Here is a 15,143-nt window from a genome sequence, read left to right as displayed (position 1 = left end):
TGGATACTTGAAACTCAACTCCTCCAACCCCACACCCTTTGCCACATTTTTACAAATGAAGAAACTGAGAGCTAGAGGGGGAAGTGACTTGATCAAGGTCATACATATTCCTAATCCTCTGTGTGTGGAGGCATAGGCCAATAGAATTCTCCTTTGCCCAACATGCCTGAAGAGCTTAGGTCTCTAAACACAGAGAACTTGTAGTGCTTTACAAGCAACAGCGTAGGCCAAACAATGTCAGTTAAGGAATGCAAAATTTAAAAATGATAGAATGCTGTAGCCAATTAGTGCAAACAAACATTTATTGTGAAATATTCAGCCTACCCTTTATTAGGTATTACATCATCAAAGCACTTTGTGGCAATGAAAATAGCTTTTTTACCCTTCTGATTCACCCAATATTCCATTAAAGCTGCAAAAAATGTGCAATTTGCTTGAAAAATAGGTTGCTCTTATTTACTCATTTGTGAAAAGTCAAAAATAAAAAAAAAATAAAATGATGCTAGCTTACAGGGCCTCTAGAGCCAATTCGCCTTCCTGCTTCCGAATTACCCCCCAAAATAATTAACAAAGATAATTTGTTTTAAATGCCTTTTTATAAAACCAATGCACCTTTCTCCATATTATAATCATAAAATTAAAAAAAAAAAACACCACACACGCACATTATTTACTTTCTTGGAAAAAAGGTGGCCAGCCGTTGTTTTTTGATCGGGAGCATGTGTATTTCCTGGGAATTCATTTTCTTGAATTTTATGCTCCGGCTTTTGACAGGTTTCCTAAGGGGCTCTGTGTTTCCCATGGACTCTTCTCCTTGACTGTTGATGTCGTAGCCCTGAAATACGGAATCTTCTCTTTTAAAGGAGAAGTTTTTGGTGGACACGCCCGAGAGGCCTTTGATCTTGCCACAGAAGATAGTAGGCATGGCATCTTCCACCGAGACAATCACCTTGGCCGCCTGGGAGTTGCTCACCATCTCAATGTTATTTTCAGCCTTGACCTCGCTGTTGGACTGGCTGGGCTGGCTGAAAGGCTGGGTGGTGTCACTGCTGCCCAGGTGGCTATCTATCATGGCTGAGGCTTCGTGGGGTGTGGCAGGGGCAAAGGGCACCTCCATGTCTCTGTGCAGTTTCTCCTGCACCTTGTGACATGAGCTGTCCACTGACTTGCTGCTATTATACAGAGTCTCAGGGGGAGGCTCAGACTTCCGGTGGGTTGCCAGAGACAGGTCTAGGGCTGCATCCTCCTGGCAGATTGGGGGACTGACTGCGCCAGCCTTGAGCCAGGGCACTGACTTCATGGAGAGATCCAGGGCCTCATTCTCACTCCCCATCTTGATGACTGTGTGGCGGTTGAGCTGGAAATACTCCTTGGGCTGGAGGATGTCAAAGGGCTTCAGTTCCTCCTTCTCCAGAGGGGTCTGAGTGCCTTTAAAGGGGTGTAGGCCAAAGGAAGATGGCGGCTTGGATAAACTGGGGCTGAACTTGGACTCAGAACTCTGAGGCACTGGGATGGGGATGGGAATGGGGATGGGTACAGGCAAGGGGACAATCACAGGGTAGGGCACCAAGAGGGTGGCTGGCGGGACCAGGGGGGACAAGGGGGAGTTAAAGGGCTGGGGGGGCACAGGGGCATATCCAGGAGGAGGCTGACAGGGTGGGGAGCCCAGAGTGCTCTGTGAGGGAAACAAATTCTGGAGCACAGCTTCAAATGGCAATGTGGGCTCCTGTGGCTGGCTGGGGATACGCAAGTCCAGGAGCTGGGGCTGGGCCTCGGGGTCCTCGGCTGCCTGGAAGAGGTTGTTGTGGATGGCACTGGAGGAGCATGGGGCCTCCTGTGGCAGGACCAGAGGGGAGTTGAGGTGCTGAAAGACATGCTGCTCCAGCACCACGGGCAGCTGCACAGGGCCCTGTGTGGTCATAACATAGGTGGCATTGCCATTAGGGTTGAGCTCAGGTGCAGAGCTTCCCTCCACCTGCATGTGAATGGGCATCACCACCGGGCTCTCCCCAAGGCAAAGGGGCTGCAACACGGTGGCCGCCACTTTTAGAGCCATGCCGCTCTGGGACTCAGCTGGGGGGTTCAGAATGGATGGGGCCGGCACCGTCACCAGCGCCTTCTTTACCAGGTCTGTGGAGTTGATGTTCCAGGCCTCTGTGGTGATCAGCTGGGCCATACCATTCTCCAGTCTGTTATTGGCCAAGGCAGGAGAGGAGTTGGTCATGTCCATGGAGAGGTTCTGTGACTGCAGATCATCCATCACTCACCTTTGATGCCACTCAACCTGCAACATAGAACACACAATATGAATTTTCCTTCAGAGACAATTTATAATTGCCCTAAGAGCTATCTTCACATCTTTTAAAAGTTTCCATGTCTTAGTTAACCATGGAGTACACCCATCTCTCTATGTATACATACATGTTATAGGCATTTCCTAATATATACGAACACACTCATGTGATCAGCTGTGCATGAAGAGCCCCAATTTAACAGAGGATTTTGATATAAACAGAGATGATGTAATGACTAAATTGCTAAGTGGGGTTAAAGAGTATTTTAACCATCATACTCAGCTTATATGTTTAGCCTTCAACAGACACAAAGAGTCATTCCATTTTGCTATATCAGACAGTTAAGATATGCAGAGATGTGACTTGTTCAAATTCAAATAGGCAGTAGAGTCTGTCCTTTCAGAAAAAAGCCCCACCACATTAGAATATTCTATGAAAATGGAAGAGGGCCATCCCAAAACTGTAATTGAAATTTTTTTAAAAAAAATTAAAAACAAAACTCTGTAGTAATAATTATTCCAAAAGAGGCTTGATAAGGGGAAGAGCAGTGCGCTTAGACAAGAGAGTCATTACAGTTGTCTCACCATCTCCCTCCTACCAGTGACATCCCCTTTCTTCATAATTTTCCACCAGTGAAGATGCAAAACTTGCATGAATGCTCATAGGATCCAATGTCACTTTTGCCGCTATCTGTTTGATCTGTGACCTCTCCTAACGTCTAGCTGTCAAAAGGAGGAGATATTGATGATTCTAGGGCTGGAGAAATGAATCACTTGTTGGAAACAAGCATCCTCAGAGGTGAGATACACTCTCTTAATGTCCATTGCACTGGCCATTAGAGAGGCAAAAGAACCCAGCACAGGTGCTTCCTGGAGGAAGCAGGGCTGCAGCTGCCAATATGACTCTCCATGGAAACGCCTCCATATTTAGCCTGGTTACCATGGAGAAGGCAGGCACCATGTATAACTCCAGGATCTGTGCAGCCCTGGAGTCTGGTTGGGATCAATAATAATTCAATAATCCTCAGTCTCACTCTGCATCTCTGATTCTAGACCTCACCTCTCTGAACTGTATAGACTTTAGTCCTGTGATCATCTACTCTTTCCTTGCTCACCACCAAGTTACCAGCACAACCTCAAAAACAAGTAAGAGAGCTGGCCCAGCACACCATGGGATTGGAAATAAACAAACAAGACATTGCTACAGGAAGCATCTTTAACAAATGAACAACTCTGTGATGTTTCTAGATCATTCAAATGTGTCACATGCAGAGAACAAGGAGTTTCTGTGAAGCATGAGGAGGGGAAGGCAAGAGGAAGGATGCTATGCAAAGCATCACTTTGTGGAGAAAGACTGGTGGATGATGCCCTTGGCAGGGATCACTGTGGTGCCTCTGAGGAAGCCTCCAGAGCCTGACTCTTTAGGGGCAAAGTGCCCTCTGGAAACCACAAGGTGACCCAGCATGCAGGCCAACAGTGCACTTGGGGCAGAGTAGGGAGGCAGCCTGTCCCCAGGAAGACGAGGGACCTTGTCCAAGCTGCAGGGCCTGTTTTTCCTGAGAGGAATTCTCCCTGATTCAGTCCAAAAAGCACCATATTTCCAATACACCATCCATTCATTGCTCCATGTAGGCATTCATTCATTCATTCATTCATTCATTCATTCAACTAACCAATTAATTTGTTGAATGCTTACTGCATACCAATACTTTCTGGGGGCTAGAAATGCTGTCATGGGCCAGACAGACAAGGTTCCTGCCTTCAAGTAGATTACATTCTAGTGTGGACACATGCCTTTGATTAGACAGAGATTTGCTAGCATGAGAAGGCATCAAAATTATGCCAGAAGAGGCAGCAACATCAGCAGAACAAAGCTTTGTGGGCTACTCGCTAGCAGCCCTGCGAAGGCCCTGAGAACCAAAGATCTCCTCCAGTAGGGTCTGCCCCATCCCTCTTACTGGCCAGAACTATCAGGAAGTGGTGAGAAAAGGCTGAAGAGAAGCTGGGTGGGGTTGGCAAGGACAAGGACAGCAGTCAGAGAAGGCACCCATGACCACCCATCTGGGGTAGCTTCTAATGACCTGCAAGGGAAGTCACTGAGAGAAGTCATGTTCTGTGTTTCCTGTGGGCTTAGGATTAATCAAGCAGTGAAACTGTTTTTGTCATCATGGGCTGTACCTATCCACCCTTCCAAATGTGGTGGCCTCCCTCCCCGTCTGCCTCCCTTAACACTCCCCCCACCAAGGGAGAGACAGCAACTTCTCAATGCCTCCTTTCCCTGCCCCTGGAATACACATTCAGCTTAGGTGCCAGCTTTCATTTCTTCCTGCAAAACGTCACTCCTCCCCCTGCCTAGCCCTGGTACTAGGCCTGCAACTTCCCTGGAACCTTCCTGCTCAGAGTGTGAGGAGGATTAGATTTCAGGGTCAATTCCAGGCTCCTTTTCCCTGTGGAAGCTGTGAGGGCCACAAACACCCCTCCGTGCATTTTGTTTCTTGGCAGAGAGGCCCCTATAGTTCCTCATTCAACACCAAGTGCAGTTCCCTGCAGAGGTGTGTGCCAGAGAGTGCTTGAGAATAACATTTATTCAAAGTAGTGGCCAGGTTCCTTCCAGAAAGTCATTGAACTATTTGCTCATCTTTTTTCTACCAGGGACCTCCTCAGTCCCTTTTGTCAGGGAAGGAGCTGAAGGATCCCCAGAGTTCCTATCCCTGGGCAGTGAGTGCAGCCCAAAGAGGCTATGGTTGTGTTACAGGATGGCTAGGAGGCCTCTATTTTCTCAGCCTGTTTCTAGTTACCCATCTACCACACCCTGCCTTCCTGAGACAGATGTCATGTGGGTGGGAAGGTAAGTCAGTATCCATGAGTTCCAGGGAGGCCATCAGACCCCCTTGCCAGGGCCTCAAGTCTCTGTGAACAGGGCTGAGGCCAGATGGATTGCAGGACAGGGCACAATGCAGTGTGGGTGAGCAGTGTGCACCTTAAGGCCAAAGGGACAAAATCTCACTTCCGCCTCCTTCCGCATGATAGCTTTGGACCTGTCTGATGATTCAGCCAATGTAAGCCTTGAGAGAATCCTAGCCCTTTCTCTAGAAAGCCACCCCCTGCTGATATTGCCTTTCCTCCAGCAGTGAGTCCCAGCTCTCCACCAGGTACTAGGTACCTCTTTCTCTCTGCTCCTCCTGCCCTGTCATTCACCCTGCTAGTAGGCACCTTAACTAGGGGACAGCAGATGGGGGGGCCTGAGTGCACCCAGTATGGGCAGAGCATGCCCTGAGAATAACAACCAGATCTGGGATGCAGGTTCAAAGGGGAAGTCTCTCTCCCTCAGATGAGCCGTGAAGTAAGATAATAACTAGAGAGAATGAGAAGGCCTGTCCTCCATGCTGATTAGGATGGGGTGTGGGGTGCGCAGAGAAGTTAGTCAAATCAAGGAGTGTTTCAAGAGCCACTAACTAGTGCTCAAGCAGAAGGAGGCAGTGATTTCTTCAGAGGCTACCAGGGACATTTTATTTGGAGTTTTAAAACATTGTTGGCAAATGGATTTAAATGAAGTCACCCACCCATTCTCCTGTGCCCATTACCACTAGGAGTGTGGGGTAGGTTGGTTAACAAGGCAGCATGGAAGTGAGAAGTGGGCAATCTGGATCTGCAGGTTTCAGGAGACTCTTACCCTCTTGGCCCTTGGCTGGGGAGGGAGGGCTGGGGACTAGGGATTGGGTGCAGCCCAGTGTAAGCCACGTGCCTCCTGGATGGAGATGCTGAGGAAAAGCCTCGGGGCCCAGGGCAGATGGGGAGTTGGGGCGGGACTGTCTGGGGCAGCAGTTGGGCTCAGAGACCTAAACCCCTCATCTTACTATTACAAAGAACTAAGTGTGCCAGGGGTGGATTATCCCAGGATCTGCCCCTCAGTCTGGAGTGCTCTTTGGCCTTTGCCATCACCCAGAAAACTCCTGCTCACCTGTTAGACTTTGGGGTCTTATCCTCTGAGACATCCCCCAACTCACTGAGCTCCCACAGAACCCCGGCTTATCCTTGTCTAGTCCTGACCTTCTCTTCATGCTGGGATTGCCTATTTACTCGTGTCTTCAGGAAGAAAGAACTGTCTCACCACCTCATCTTTATATCTGTACCGTTGAATAGCAGGTGCTCAGAATGAAGGAGAGCATGAATGAATATCTATACCCTTCTGAGCTTGGTCTTCTCATGCCCAGGCTCTTGTTATAGGCCCACCATTTATAGAATCATGGCAGTTTAAGACTGGAAGGGGCATTAAAGTTTACATTTCTATCCTCTTCCTGACTCTTTTTATAAATGAGGAAACTGCAGCCCTGAAAGGCTAACTAAAACTCCCCTGAGGCAAATGAAAACAGATGTCACCACACTCATTGTGGAAAGAGCAGAGGGCCAGGCCCCACAGGAATCATGGAGGGTAACATGGCAGCCACCTACTTCACCAGCCAGTAGAAGCCTCCAAGGAGACAGTGGATGAAAAAGCACTTTGTGGACAGAAAGAAGTCAGACAGGGGTGAGTGTTTATGAATTCATCCTGGGTTCCTGTGTTTCTCTGACATACCCAGAAAAAGAACCAAGCAAAGCCACATGTGTGCTGCTTTCCTTATAAGGAGTTATAGTCTGAAGAAGATGACCTGAGGCCTAACTTCAGTCAGTGACCCACCCTGCTTTTGTGCCCCACCAGACATTTCCACCAGCCATGCCTACCTCTCAGCCCTGCTGCTTTCAGAGCATTGCATATAGCACTCATTTCACTCTATGGGCCTCCATATAAGTGGATATTTTTATATGAGGATTCATTTATGGCTTAATTTAAAAAGTGAAAACACTTGACCACTCAGATAAATTAACTATTGTCCAGTTCCTAGAGTCCATCTATTTTCTCACTGTGGGCATTTGACACTTTCTAACACACACACACACACATACACACACACACACACACACACACTCATACACACACACAAACAACCTAATACTCTCATTCTTAATGCCTTCAGCCACATCCTAAATGATCTCATGGGCCCCTGAAATGCCTGCACAAACTCAAACTAAAGGAACTTCAGAATGTGACTGTGAACCCCCACTGATCCACAGTAGGGTCCCTGAGACTATCCCAGGCAAAACCTGTTTCTGAGGTGGAAATTGGGACAATGGCACTGGGGCATGTTGAGAATCTCTCTCCAAGATCATGTTCCTGAGAGGGGACTGATTTTATTTTGTGATTTGAATGCATTTGCACCACAGAAGCAGCTATCAAGATGACCACAAGCCCCCAGTCCACAGCAGAAAGCACTCCTGCACAGATGTTTTAGGAATGGGTATTTGGTATGGTGGGCAGGGGTTAGTTACCTTATAGCAACTCAAGTCAGAGGCAATTGCCTTCTTGGGGGCCCTGTGAGGACCCTAGGACTACAGGAGTGAGGTCTCTGGAAAAGTGAACTCAGCCTCAAGGGAAGCCATCTTACTGATAAGGGCTATCATGGACAGATTCCACCCCCAGAAACCAGCTGACCCAGTTTGAGCTTCAAAGTTTCCTCCTCTGGCCTCTATCTCAATATAGGAATTCTGGAAAGGCCTGGGTCCCTGGCCCTGCTCCTGGTGATGCTCCCTTCAACCCCAATGGCCTGTTGATGTGGCCTGCTTTCCTCTTCCACTAAAATAAGCCTCATGTAGGTTTTGTACAGCAAGGTAATTTTTTCCCTCTAAAGCATATATATATATATATATATATATATATATATATATATATATATATACACACACACACATATATGTATATATTCTGATAATTCTCTGAAGATAAGTGTGTTCCAACTGTAGAATCTTGACAGCTTTGCTTTGTGGAGCCTGTAGGCAGTTATCAGTCACTTCAGGTCAAAATTGGGTCATCTCTAACCTTGTGGCTCAAAATGGGGTCCTTGGAGCAGTAGAAGCATCTCCTGAGAGCCTGGCCCCGCCCAAACATCCTGAATTGGAATCAGCATACCAGCAAGCACCACCGGTGATTTGTGTGCACATTAAAATCTGACAAGTTCTGGCTTAGCATTGGTTCTCAGACATGGCTGCAATTAGAATCACCTGGGAACTTTAGAAAAGACTGATACCTGGGTCCCACCACCAAGACTCTGATTTAATTGGTCTGGGGTACGGCTGAGGCATTGGAGTTTTTTAGGACACTGGGGATTTAAAAAATTCCCTGGGTGATTCTAATATGTAGTCAAGACGGGAACCCTTCATCCAAAGGCCAGAGAACAAGGCAGCTGGTCAGCCAACCTTCTTCTTTGTGGCTGACCTTGCTTCATGCTTCACAGAAAACACAGAAGCCATCAATTTCAAACTCCCTCAAGTTCCCCACAGGCTCACAGTGTCTCCCCATGTCTCCCTACCCCCAAGAGAAGATGAGATGACTTCCCTGGGACTCTCTGCTAAGAATCCTACCCCCTTCCAAAAACACCCTATTCTGAGTCTATTTTCTACTTTCTATCTTGTATATCAGCTATATTCTCAATGACTGACCCAATTCTATATAAAAATTACCAGCCACTTACTTACTAGTAGTTAAGTAAACAAAACGTAAGTTTCATCATTTAATACAACATGGATATGGTTTCACCATTCAGGACCTGATATGCACTAAATATCTAATAGGTAATTCCAACTGGGTTAAAAATGCTTTAGCTCTCTCAATAAGGTGTAATAAGTGTCAATTGCCCCAGTGATTACATTTTCTGAACTTTAGACATCAGCACAGGGCCTTTCTACTGAAGCTGTGAACATAATTTACCACATGAATGTCTTCCCAATTTGTTTACAATACAAAGAATACACTAAATAGTCACCCACTTTATGGCCAATTGTTTTTTACACCCAGAGATCTACACAGCTTTCCAAAAGGAATATGACTACCCAGGTTAGCTTTGAAAATGAGCTCCCTGTTAAGTAAACATGTTAATTTATTAAAATAGTGGTGGCCATGCGGTTTATGACTTAGTGTCACCTTCATGAAGATGAATAAATAGTGGCTGTGGGGAAGTTCTGTCAGAGAGAATAGAGTGCAAATCTTTGCTTTTATGTAATACTGGTGAAAAAATGAAAGAGGTGGGTAATTCAGACAGAGGAAGTGGTGGGCATCATGAACTGGCCAATGACACCAGGGAACACCAAGTCTTTCCCAGAGAGTGAGGTAAGATAATCCGGGGGTTTCCAGAAAACTTAGTTACGTTCATTTTATGACTTTATTCTTTTTATTCCAATTTTCTATTTTATGACATATGTAATAAATACAGGAAGACATATAATTTAATAATATGTTGAAGGGATGTGCAATTCTCTTTTCTGATAGGAGTGCAAAAGTGAAAAAGTTGCAACTCAATCAGAGAGATGATGCTCTCAAGACCCAGTGAGAGTTCCAGGGTCCCCCTGCCTGAAAAAGTCTTGGGGTCATTGGTCCAGTTTACTCCTGTTTTTCAGAGCAGGAAGCTAAGGTTTGGAGGTTACATGAGGTTCAGAGATTGTAGAGTTCATAGGCTCCACGGATCTTGCTCCTTCAAAAGCCTGGTCCCTCACCCATGGCTTTGGTTTCAAATTTCACTTGAGCCTAAGGGGTCCCTTCCTAAATCTCTATCTTTACCAGCACTGAACACCAAAGAATGTGAGATGTTCTGATTTAATTGTCAAAATGTCAAACAGATTGTTCAATGCTTCTTTGTCTCTGTATCTATTTCTGTTCATCAGTTTCTGATGTTCATTATATTCCATAAATGAGTGAGAACATGTGATATTTATCTTTCTCTGACTGTCTTATTTTCATTTAGCATAATGCTCTCCAGTTCCATCCATTCTATTTCAAATGGTTAAGAATATAAGGATATCAATGGACACAGACACTGGGAGAAGGGGGAGGGCATGGGTTGGGGGGTAGGGGAGGCCAGGGGGAATAGGGGAAAAATGAGACATATGTACTACTGTTTGTAATACTTTAAACAACAAAAAGAATGTCAAACAGAATTTTATGGGTGAGGTTATTGATGAAAAAAAAAAGATGAAATAAACCCTTGAGTCTGTGATACCTAATAGACAAGAGATTGAAATAGAAGAGATGAAATTCAAGATACATACTAGTATACACACAAGCTTTTTATGACTGTGGGAAAGACATTTTATGTCCTGGGACTCAGTTTCTTCTTCTGTAACATGGGATACTGCCCTACTCTCATGGTGGGGTGGAAAGTTAACTCAGGCCTCCCAAGAGTAGTGTCTACTGAGGAGTCTACTGAGGAGTAAAGCGTAGCCTTCTAGGAATTGCTGTGGACCATGAAGGATGGGTAAGTTAAGTGTGGGCATTCTGGGAGAATTGAGAGAAGAAGGAAAGTACACAAGCGGGTGGGGGAAAGGGCAAAACTGGCTGGGCCACTCCCATGACCACTAAGAAGACCCCTCCCCCACCCTTGGAACTTTGAAGGCTAGGCCATGGGGGTATGAGGGGAGCAGCTTGTAGGGAGGGACCAGGAATGCTGAAAACTGAGACATTGGAGAACTAAGGTGGGTTCTTCTTGGAGTTCTGGTCTGTCTTTAAACAAGGTCAGTGGAGGGAAGGCTGAAAGAAAAGGAGAAGATAAGAAGACCTCTTCAGCTTCAGTCAGAGCAAGGTCTGTCTCTCTTGGGACTAACCTTCCCATCGAAGGGCAGTCTCTGTGGGTTAAAGACATCCTACTATATGCCAAATGTACCTACTATGTGGTCTCTACTGGGTCTCAGGTTAGGGCTGGGCCTCAGCAAGTAAATAGTTTTGTGCAAATCTGGTTGAAAAGAGAGATAGTAAAGCTGTACAAATCAGAAGAATACAGGGAAATTTTCACAACTAGAACCAACAGCTCACAGGCTTGGTTTTCTGTTGGTGGCCTTGACTGGATTCCACCAGAGCACAAGAGGGATATAGGAGACTGCCTTGCCTCTTTTCTCACCCAGGTGGAGAGTGTGAGCTATCTTTGCATTTCTAACCTCATTTCATATTCCTGATGACCTCCAGCCTGCTCACAAAGAACCTATGGCAACCCTGGGGCCTTGCAGGCCTGGGTGTAGGACTAAAATAGGGAACCAGGTTCACATCCATTCATTTATTTATCCTTTCAAAAATTATCTGAGTACCTACTGTGTGCCAAGCAGGCATTTCCTATTCCTCCACCCTGGCACTGTTTTCTTCATAGGCTCATTGCCCTCTCTTGGCTCAATTCCCAAATTGCTATTCTTCCAGGGTTATTTGCTCCTAACAAGGCTCCTTCAAGGCCCATTTTTCTTGCAGAGGTAAAGGAACAGTCTCTAAAGAAGAATGTTAGCCCCTAGGCAGCAGCAGAAAAATACTTTGGTGCAGGGACCTCTCTAAGATATAGGAGAAATGCTTATTCTCCAGAGAGGGCTGCCTCTGAAACTAAAGGAAAAGAAGTGCCCTTCTAAAGTCCTGGTGAACCTCAGTGGAAGGTGAGAAGTGCATCTCAGAATCACAGGAGAAAAACCATGAAGAGCTGTTGTGTGGTAGGGCACACTCACTTGGATAGTGGGCTGTGAGAGTCAGTGAGTATCTGTTCCTGGATCCAGCCAAGGCCTCAGAGCCTTCAGCTGTACATGCAGAACCCCCAACAAACCTCAGGTGCTGCTGCCAGAGCAGTCAACTTGTGCAGAGGCAGAGGTCATATTTAAGGTCTCAGGCCAAGGTCTGTTGTCTTAAAAACCTATGGGGTTTTTTGGGAGATTTATCTGACAAAAGAGAAACCTCTTACACATGGAACAAAAAAGCAGGGTGAAACCTGCTTCTGGAAGAAAAAAAAATACTTCTAATTAGATTGAGATTCAAAGGTTAAATTTTTGTTCTGGGAAAAGGGCTGTTTATAATCTCATGTCATTAGCAGGACATTTTCCAGAGACTAGTGTGCCAGAAATAGAGTCTAAGGGGTCAACTAGAAGGAAGGAGTGTAGATTTGTGAAGTACAAAGGACTGGAGTTCAGATTTTCCCTTTCTTCTAGTGCATGTGGGCCCCTCACATCACTGGCACAGAAACAGTGCCAGCCTCACCCTGGACACTGTGTCCCCTGTGAGAGTGGTCAGAATTACAAGCTTTGAACTCAGACAGACCTAGGTTCAAATTTCAGCTCTGCCTACCTTTTTGAGCTGTGTGACCTTGGGCAAGTTAGTTCTAAGCCTCTGTGAAAAATAGGGATTAAAAAAGAGCTGGGGTGGTTGTAGGGAATAACCTATGTAAAGTACTTGGCACAGTGCCTGGCACATGGAAAGTGCTCAGTAAAATATGGCTATCATCATCACCATCACCACCACCACCACCATCATCATCATTATCATTGTTGTCATCTTATCACCAGAGTCATTGCCATCATTATCAGATCCACTGCTCAAATTTCCTCTGAGCATCCTAAGTAGCATAATGATCCCAATAGGTTTGTACATTCAGTTCCCAAGTTAAACCCTGTTTGTTCAAAGATTCATTTTAAAATCAGCTGCTAAGAACTGGGAAGACATTCACTAAAGAATTAATGTTACATCTGATGGTAAGGTTTCTACAAAAACTCACTTAATCCCCAACATAGCTGAAATATTGAACATTTACATTGAAAATAGAAAGCCATGGTTTACAGCATTGGAAATGAAAAGGAAAATAATTAAATATTAAAAAAAAACTATTTCTCATTCAAACTGAAAGGCTGGGGAAGGAAGAAGAGGTAGCCAGAACCTTTTGTATCTTGAATATGGAGTCACAAACATGTTGGGGTCCAGAATGAGCCTCCTCAGAATGCATCACCTTGGCATGCAGATTATTTCTAGCTGAAAACAATTAAAGTCCACCAACTTAAAGAAGAGATTTTTGGTTTGTTTGCTTGTTTTTAACCTCTTACTTTACCTGCCTAAAGAAAGTCAGGTAGCGCTAGCCAGTTTGGCTTAGTGGATAGGGCATCGGCCTGTGAGACCAAAGGGTCCCAGGTTCAATTCTGGTCAAGGGCACATACCTCAGTTGCAGGTTCCTCCCCAGCCCGGACCCTGGTGGGGGCTTGCGCAGGAGGCAACGAATCGATGTGTTTCTCCCACATGAATATTTCTCTCTGTCTTTCCCTCTCTCTTCCGCTCTCTCTAAAAATCAATGGAAATATAAACTCTGGTGAGGATTTAAAAAAAAAATAAATAAATTCAGGTAGAAAACCCTGCTTCAGGAAGGGAACCTCAGCCTATTCACCTCAGCACATAGGAACTAAGTGTGGCCATCAGGGAGGATCCAAGTAAGTCTGTTTCCCATTGTTTCTGGATGGCCTGGCAAGAATTTGTTTACCAAATATTTACTCCTTCTCATCTACCTGTAAATTTCCTGCTTTCCCTTTGAAGTCCCAGACCCTGCCTCCTTCTCCTTAGTCTAGAATGGTAGATAAGCCTGAGCTGCCCAATGTATCCTGGGGTCCCATATTTTTAGGGAACCCACATATGCACATATGTAAAAAATTTGGTCATTTTCTCCATAACATAATCTGTCTCATTTTAATTTCATTATTAGACCAGCCAGAAGAGCTTCCAAGGGTAAGGGGAAAAGCATTTTTCCACCACCACAAGCATTGTAAGTTTCTGAAGTTACTGCTGATTGGCTATGATATATAATTTCACTTAGATCCTATAGTTTTTCTTCTGGTTGTTGACAAGAGGGGCCTAAGTAGCTGATCTCTTCTGCTCAGAAGTGGGATTAGGGTCATTTTTTCACTCACAAGAGGAACAAAAACAAGAGACGGGTGGAAGAGGAGAGGAAGAGGGTAAGAACAAGAGGAAGACAGAAACCAAAGATATTTTCTAAGATAATTGGCCAAGAGTTGAAGGAAAAAGGGGGAGAAGATTAAAAAGTATGTGTAAGTCCAAATGAGGAAGCCACTGCTCAGCTGGAAGTGGTAAAACAGATATAGGAAGCTATATTGAAAACACCGAATGAGCATTATTCAGCTGGCCACAAGAGGACGCTGCTGAGCTACAACAGTTGGTTACTGCGCAATGCTGTTGGGGGAGAGGTGGGAATGGAGCTTCTTAGTAGAATGAGAATTGGGAAAAATATGAATGTGTTTACCAGTGCTAGCAGGCACATAATGAAAGTGATCCAAATTTGAGGGAAGCTTCTCCCATGCTTTAAAGCCATCTACCACATTCACTTGTGACTTAGCTGTTCTGTCAGTCCTAGAAAACACACACACACAGACACACACACACACACACACACACACATTTATCTTTTTTTGGTGCCTAATCTTTATTTTTGTCTATCTCTTACCCCTCCTCGGGCAGTTAGAAGTGGGGTTCCCCCATCAAAATTGGGTTTTCTAGAAAGAAGCTAATAAACTCATTCTCACTGAGGTCTATGACTGATAGGTTCAAGAATTATGTTTCCTTTATTGGCATAATAAACATAATGCAATCAGTGATAAAGCTATGGACAAACAAATGAAATTCTAATTGAGGGGTTTCAGATACCAATCATGGGGTGGGACCTTCCTAATTGTCTTGAAATCTCTCCATACAGACAAGAGCCTACAACTATGACCAAGTTTGCTGGCTCCATTAAAAGGCACTTGAGGTTTTAAAAAGGGATGTGACATAGCCTCAACCTGTAAGCACTCATAACTAAGAGAGGAAGTGAATGCAAGTAGGTTCTTCATTCCCTTATAGACTCAATCCACAAACACTGTTCACACACCAGGAACCTCATGAGTATGTGCCTGCAAGGTCCAGAGATTTTAGCAGTATCTGGAATTGTCCTTATGTCACAGTACTTTATGGTCTTTACTTACCCTGTTA

General features: G+C 45.1%; 1 protein-coding gene across 5 annotated transcripts in view; it reads right to left on the bottom strand.

The window, feature by feature from the left end:
* Positions 1-284: 284 nt before the first annotated feature.
* Positions 285-15,143, bottom strand: part of RAI2 (retinoic acid induced 2) — a 68,485-nt gene continuing 53,626 nt past the window's right edge. For 3 of the 5 annotated variants that reach the window (XM_059680585.1, XM_059680584.1, XM_059680586.1), the window contains exon 2: positions 285-2,284. In XM_059680585.1, the coding sequence (XP_059536568.1) occupies positions 671-2,260 (1,590 nt within the window). In that variant the 5' untranslated portion in view covers positions 2,261-2,284 and the 3' untranslated portion in view covers positions 285-670. Of the gene's footprint in view, positions 2,285-2,892; positions 2,999-15,143 lie in introns of those variants that run through there. The other 2 variants (XM_059680588.1, XM_059680587.1) reach the window with 2 other exon arrangements.

This window comes from Myotis daubentonii, chromosome X (assembly GCF_963259705.1).
Source record: "Myotis daubentonii chromosome X, mMyoDau2.1, whole genome shotgun sequence".
Taxonomy (NCBI): Eukaryota; Metazoa; Chordata; class Mammalia; order Chiroptera; family Vespertilionidae; genus Myotis; species Myotis daubentonii.
The sequence above is the reverse complement of the archived record's forward strand: the minus strand, read 5'-3'. Positions and strand labels throughout refer to the sequence as shown.